The 8,001-nt window shown below is 35.3% G+C and overlaps 1 protein-coding gene and 1 pseudogene across 1 annotated transcript in view; one reads left to right on the forward strand and one right to left on the reverse strand.

Moving 5' to 3' along the window:
• LOC106749396 overlaps nt 1-2,260 on the reverse strand; it is a 9,536-nt gene extending 7,276 nt beyond the window's left edge. The window contains exon 1 of the mRNA XM_014628799.1: nt 2,175-2,260. Coding sequence (XP_014484285.1) covers nt 2,175-2,204 — 30 coding nt within the window. The 5' untranslated portion in view covers nt 2,205-2,260. The remainder of the gene's footprint in view (nt 1-2,174) is intronic.
• Nucleotides 2,261-3,161: 901 nt separating this feature from the next.
• LOC106749395 lies at nt 3,162-4,269 on the forward strand (annotated as a pseudogene).
• The last annotated feature ends 3,732 nt before the right edge of the window (nt 4,270-8,001 follow it).

Here is an 8,001-nt window from a genome sequence, read left to right on the forward strand (position 1 = left end):
GTGCGTGCGTGCGTGCGTGTGTGCGCGCACATGTGTGTGTATGTGTGTAATTGTAATTTTTTATTTCAAATATATTGCAATATCAAATGTTTTATTATATAAATAAAATCGAAATAATTTTGTGTAAAAATACGTTTTATAGTAAGAAAATTAAATATACATACATATATATATTTGTTTTATTTATATATATTTTTTTATATTATTATTTTGTTTTTTCTTAATATTCTAAGAACGTTTTTATAATATGTCAAGAATATTATGTGAAATGGACATATAATATTAATAGAATATTCTTATAATATTAAAAAATATTACATTCTTAAAATATTATAAGAATATGAAATATTACAAGAATTTTATTTTAATATTTAATAATATTCTTATAATATTCTAGGAATATTACGCGTTTATAATGAACGCGCAATTGATGAACTAGTTGTAATAAACTAGTTACGCAACGCTTCACTCTGATTGTATAAAGAACTATTTTTGAAAGAAGTAGATTATTTATACTGCAAGAATGTCATTACACTCGAAAACAGGTCAAATTCTAGTAGTAAAAGAGAGGAAGATTTATTCCATGTTGAAAGAAAAAATGATAATAAGAAACAAAGAACTCACACAATACACTTTATCTAAGGGACATTTTACAGATATCATTTCGGGATTTAGCAACAGAGGATATTCTAAAATGGTATCAGATATCCGTTGAATATCCAGCAGATATATAATATCCATTTATGTGGTATCCTACAGATATCTTAAATAACGTCTAATGAATATCTGAGAAAGCTTAAGAAATATCGTAAAATAGATTATTACTTAACTAGATAGCAAACACATGTAATCCCAGCAAACACCAAATTACTATTACATAACTGTTAGTTATAATTTCGTACTTAACGATGTAACTGTTATATAACACACCTATTATATAGAATGAGGCATTTAACTTTAAACATCTAAATATCTCGAGAAATATGCATTTTACGAAAAAATTGTTCTAGATCAAATTTATTTGTTTCGGGCAGTAAATGGCGCTATCTGTTTCATCATAGATACCGCTATTGTCGGTGAAAACGAGATTAACTTTATTTTTTTTAATGGGGACTCCTAATTTTTAATGAATATTATGATTTTACACTAAAAACAAAGTAACTTTTGTTTGAAACATTTTTTTTGAAAAGAAAAAAGTGCATATTGTGCATAAATAAAAAGTTACAAGCGTTAGTTGCAACCGCCGCCACTAGATACTGCCGCTTCTCGCAATAGAAGTATACGCCGATAGTATTAAGTGAACAAAAAAATTTTTAATTTTTTTTGCAAAATTCAATCTTTATTCAAAAACAAACAAAAAAATATTAATCAGCGAAATATTTCCCCTTTGCATCAATAACCTTTTGCCTACTTTCGGGCTTTGCCAACTTGCAAATTTCTTGACGATAGAAGCTCACCGGCTTTGAAGCGATAAATGCATTTTCGTATTTCTTCAAATCTCACGAAATGTGTATCAGCCAAGTGATGCTGCAGCGGAATAGGTAGTAATCGGAAGGCGCGATGTCTGGGCTACACGCCGCGTACGGGGGAAGTTCCCAGCCTAACGCAAAGATATGGTCCTGAATCGCTTTCGCAACATGTGGTCTGGTATTGTCATGAAGTAAGATCACCTTATGACTTCTTTGGCCAGTAAATGGACTCTTTTCTTCTAATGTATCATTCAAATTGGTCAATTGTTGTTGATAGTAGTTTGCCGTGATTGTTTCACCCGGTTGTAACAACACACCTTTCCAATCCCAATTAGGGTTATCATAAAGAATCTACTTTTCATTGCCTGTAATAATTTTGTGCAGAAAATCTGTTTTTCCGGAACTTTGAAATCAAAGTGAGTGCAGTGTCACGCCGTCGATTTTTGTCTTCGGATAGTTTATGCGGAATCCATCTGCCTTCCTTCTGAATCTTTCCCATTGTATGTAAACATACGGAAATGGCTTGTTGCGTAACGCCAAGCTGTTCTGCAAGTTCTTTTCAGTTTGCACAGAGTTTATATCCAGCAATACTTGCGATTCGTCCGTTTCAATCTTTTGAGAGCGTCCAGCATGCGGTTCATCTTCAAGACTGAAATCTCCTTGGCGAAATTTTTGATATCATCTTTTACATGTGACATGACTTACAGCGTTCTCTCCATATGCGGCACAAATCATTCAGTGGCTTCAGCAGCATTTTTCTTCAGATGAAACGCGAAGTGGATGGAAAATCGAATATGCTCTTTTGTTATAGCCATGGTGAACACTATTGATTTTTGAGGTTATGTACATCAAACGCCAAACCGCATAACATTTTAGAAGGTTAAATGGCAACACTTTAAAACCGCAAAAGGGCGGGATGATAAATAAAATTTAAATTGTTGTTACGGTTATATGAAATCTAAAGCTCAGAACTTTTTCGCCCATCTAATATAAGAGCAAGCGGCGAACATCCAAGACACTCCGCTTGAGGACTGCCTGACGTGTACTGTATTACCAGAAAAGCAATTTAATTATTTAGAAATTGTTCTGCTCTTTTTTCTTTTCTTTTTCTCTTCTCAAAACTAGAGAGTCAGTCATTTTGCAGTCAGTAGGCAGAGTATTATTAGCCATTCCATCTTTTGAACGCCAGTAAACCCTTTTAAACATAAATATATAATATTTATCTGTTGCAGAAGAAATGAAATGATTTTGATTTATGGCGAATTCAAAAGAAATGTCACTAATGCTATCAGACCTTATGCTGAGCATTTTCCGGACAAAATAGTGTCGTGTGTTTCTTTTTATCGCTTTAGGTCTGTTTTTTTCGAAACACTTTCTGCACTAGTGCACGCCAAGGGGTTTACACTAAAGCGTTCTTTTTATCGAGAATGACATCATCATGACGTCATCAACGCTATTCGTTTTCGCAGTGCAACAGCATGTAGTGCAGGCAGTTCAGTGAACTGTTGCACTGAGTCAGGAGGTAGTGTGGTCAGTGCAGTACATGAAAGTGTAGCTTGGAAGTGCATGTAAGCGTAACGGAAATTTATACAAAAAGTCTCTATCAGGTATGTGGCTTGCATTATATTGAAATGTGTCAAACATCTTTATTTCATTTTCAAAAATTGTTAATATTAGGGGGACCGGAAAGTAATGTCGTTTCTGCGCATGTCGAAATTCGTTTGTCATTTATCAGCTCATTGTGTACTTCAAAGTCGTGCCAAAGACATTTTAAGTTAGAGTGACTTGTTTACTTGTCAATAATTATATCTTAAATTTTTTTTTGCAATTTATGGTGAAATGGCCAACCAAATACCAGAAGAGGTACATATCCGGTATTGTATGCTTTTTGAGTTTCGCAAGGGTAGTAACGCAACAGTTGCTACCAAAAACATTTGCGATGTTTATCTAAGTGCATTAGACGTTCGTAAATGCCAAAGGTGATTTTCTAAGTTCACATCCGGTAATTTTGATCTTTCTGACTCGTACCGATCAGGAAGAGCAACAACTTTAGACAATGACATGTTAAGGGCGGAAGTGGAAGCAAATCCGTGTCAGACAATCGAGGAACTGTCAAACACTTTTAACCAACTTTAGTCGGCCATCCAAGAACATTTGCAGCAGATTGGTAAAGTAAGCAGAGCAGGTGTTTGGATCCTGCATAATCTGTCCGAAAAAAACAAAGCTAACCGATCCACCATATGCAACTTATTGCTTCAGCGGCACAATACAGAAGCGTTTTTTGATCGCTTGATCATTGGAGATGAAAAATGGGTCCTCTATGATAATCCAAAACGCAAAAGGCAGTGGCTCTCTCCGAATGAATCGCCACAAAGTACAGCTAAGCCAGGTTTACACACCAAAAAGGCGCTTTTGTGTGTTTGGTGGAGTATTCGCGGGGTCGTTCATTTTGAAGTGCTGAAACATGGACAAACTGTAAATGCAGACCTTTACTGTAAACAATTGGATCGAGTAAATTAATCTTTAATTGAAAAGTACCCAGTGATTGTCAACAAAAAAGGCGTTATTCTGCAACACGATAATGCAAGACCGCACTGCGCAAGACGAACCCTGGAAAAAATTAATGAATTGGGTTGGGAGGTATTGCCTCATCCACCATACTCGCCCGATATTGCGCCATCGGTTTTCCATTTATTCCGATCGCTGCAACATTTTCTAAGTGGCAAAAAATTTGAAAATTTGGATGATGCCCAAAATGCCATCTCCAGATATTTTGCTAAAAAATCAATTGATTTTTATCGATCCGACATTAAAAATTTGCACACTAGATGGCAAAAGGTTGTTGATAACGAGGGTGATTACATCATTGATTAAAAATTAAAACTTGTTAAAAATTTATCTGTTTGAATTTAATGTGAAAAAACGACATTACTTTCCGGTCCCCCTAATATTATACCATCACACACACACACACACACACACACACACAGCAGAAATGTTCAAACGTACCACAAGGATGAATTTAAGATGTCAAGATATCTTTATGATTTTATATTTATATTTATTTTATATTTAGTCATTTATTTAAATTTATGATCGGTAGGGTATACAATATTATAAATTATTAATAAATTTGCTATATTTAGTTGTATATTACATTCATCGTTTTCATCTACAATGGATTGTAATAGTGGTTGTATTACAACAAAATCTTCTTCGTCAGAAGAATCAAATAATACCATGTGATGCGCCATGTTGTTTACTACACTCTGGCGTTTCAGCGATGCAGCGAAAACGAGCAGACCTCTTCATTGCACTTTTGCACTGAACTATTCTGTACTAGTCTTTCTCAGTGCGGTTCAGTTCAGTTCAGTGCAGTTCTAGTGCAGTTTTAGTGTAACGAAAAAAAACAGACCTCTTGTTACACAGTTTACTACTAATAAAAGTATACAACCGGGAAAAAGGACTCGTAAAGCAATTGTCTCCGGAGGAAATAATGAGATTGTAGTGTTAGCCGCAGTTATCCAAAACTCTCATGTAAACTCTCGCGAAATTCACCGTAATTCTGGAATATCACAAAGAAGTGTCCTCAGAATATTAAAGCGTCATAAATTTCATCCCTATCACATTTTGTTGCACCAGGAACTTCATGACGATAATTTCCATAATCGAGTGATATTTTGTCAATGGGCATGTAAACAGATGTGAAGAAATATGAATAAATTCAGATTTTTTTCGTCATGTATTGTTATTAGACGAATCACGAACCATGATAAGATAAATCGATATAATATGCACTATTGGAACGCGGTAAACCCACATTGGTTGCGTGAAATCTTTCTTGTGGAAAATCGTTACGGGCGATGAGAAATAGATGCTCTATCTGATAATTAGAAACGCAGAAAATCATGGGTAAATCCTAGCGAACCATCAACATCGGTCGCAAAGTCCAATCTCTTCGAAAAGAAAGTTCTGCTCTGCATTTGGTGGGATATGATGAGAGCAAGGGCGTGCTCTATTATGAGTTGTTGGAACCGGGTAAACAGTTATTGCAGACTGCTACCAACGCCAATTAATCCGCTTGAGTCACAAATTGGAACAGATACTTACATCAAATCGTTTTGAAAGACTAAACGATGATATCGAAGATAGTTCTAAAATACAATACGATAGTTCTAAAATACAATAGCATTACAAGAAAAAACCATAAAACCTCCACTTATATTCGTCGACAGAATTAGTAATATTCAATTTTTATAAAGTTGTTAAAAATATATTTGAGAAGGAATACGACCTAAAATGCTAAATAATGAGCAAATTAAAATACAACCGAAAACAACGCAGGTATATACAACTATAGTAAAGTATCTTGAATTGGAATCTTGAAAGGAATAGAGTTTCACACATACAAGGTCTGTTCAAAAAGTATCGCGAATTTTGAATGTCCGCAGGTTACGTATATTCGATTTTCGATTTTTTTGTGGCGTTATATTGGTACTCATGTCCCTCACTTATGCCGACAAGTTCGGCCATTTTGAATATTAAGTTTATCTTTGACAGCTGTTTTGCTTGGACGTGTTTTGGCTCGTCTTCGATTTTTGCCTATTCCAAAAAATGGATCAAAGAATCTGTATCAAATTTTGTGTGAAAAACAAAATTAAGTGCGCGGACGCATTCCGAATGTTGACTGTGGCATATGGTGAAGCTACCTTGGACCGAAGCAACGTTTATCGGTGGTACAAAATGTTCTCAGAGGGCCGAGAAGATGTGAACGACGAAGAGCGTGCCGGACGCCCGAGCACGTCAACAACAGACGAAAACATTGATGAAGTGAAGAAAATAGTATTGGCCAATCGTCGAATCACCGTTAGAGAAGTTGCTGAGGACCTAAACATATCGATTGGCTCGTGCCATTCGATTTTTACTAATGATTTGGGCATGAGACGGGTCGCCGCGAAATTCGTACCAACGCCCCTGCTCACACATCGTTGCTTGTGCGCGAATTTTTGGCCAAAAACAACACACTAATGATGCCGCAGCCACCGTATTCCCCAGACCTGGCCTCCTATGACTTTTTCTTGTTCCCGAAACTGAAGAGGCACATGAAAGGACGACGCTACGCTACGATTGAGGAGATAAAGACGGCATCGAAGGAGGAGCTGAACAAGATCACAAAAAATGATTTTTTGAAGTGCTTCGAGGATTGGAAAAAACGTTGGCACAAGTGTATAATATCTGATGGGGATTACTTTGAAGGAGACAAAATAGATATTCATGAATAAATAAATAATTTTTGAAAAAACACAAAATTCGCGATACTTTTTGAACAGACCTAGTATTTAATAAACCCTTTTACTCAAAATGCCCTAAATTTAACCAAGTTGTTAAAATTATTTATTCATTTCCTTTCAATTATTTAAATTTGGTCCTATCCTATATACATATGGTTCTATCCTATGGTTTCAATTATTTAAATTTGGTCCTATCTCATATACATATGGTCCTATCGCAGTTAAAGAGATTAAATTCTTTGACCTAAATAAAGGACCACCTAACGTACGTCCTGTGATCGGAATAAATGGGCCTCTCTGGACCTTGACCTGATCTGCAGATCTACCAATACATTTAGGACTCGAGAGTGCGCGAGTAAGTGATGTTTGTTACATACATCCTCTTCCAGGACGTAACAATTTTATGCGATGGCAATAATCCGACAAACTATAAAGGATGCAAAGTATACTAAGAGTTACATAATGTCAAGTTTTCAAAATTTAAATAAAAGCAACCACGAAATTTTACGGTAGATAAAATAATGTGAGATACACACAACAACGTAAACGAAACATATGCCTATAAATAAATAAATAAAACCTATGCACAAATGATTAAATAAAATAATAACCGCACAGAAAACGATAATACAAAGTCACAACCAACAATAACCATAAAGCCTGTATCAGACTACAGATTAGGGATTGAGATTGAGATTGAATTTGGCCAATCAGTACAAAGTTGACTGAATTCAAATTTAGTGAAATTTAATGAACTTTACACTGATTGGTCGAATTTCAATTCAATCTTAATCTCTAATCCGTAGTCTGATACGGACTTAATAAAAGAATTATTGAAACAAATGAACAGTATGACCAACCTAATAACAAGCTTTATTGACGAAAGTGCCACATACGACGTCTTGAAAATAGCATTTTGGGACGCCAATGGGCTCTCACAACATTTTCAGGAATTGGAAGCAATTATCATGCTGCATGAAGTTGACATAATGCCTATTTCAGAAACACACTTCACAAATATAAATCACTTCTTAATGCTACACTACACATATTAGGTCTAGTAAAAATCCAATATTTAATCCAATATTTTTCCAATAGAGGGCTTTACTAATCTGTATCTCTCGTTGTATAAGTTCGATCGGATTACGCCAGATGGCGTTAGAAAGATAAGATTTCGTACTAAAAAAACCTCTCAGACAGTTTTGTGATTGCCTGACTCAGTATTGTTTGAGCGCGCGTCA

The sequence above is a fragment of the Dinoponera quadriceps genome, unplaced genomic scaffold (assembly GCF_001313825.1).
Source record: "Dinoponera quadriceps isolate SergipeBrazil2010 unplaced genomic scaffold, ASM131382v1 scaffold3452, whole genome shotgun sequence".
NCBI lineage: Eukaryota > Metazoa > Arthropoda > Insecta > Hymenoptera > Formicidae > Dinoponera > Dinoponera quadriceps.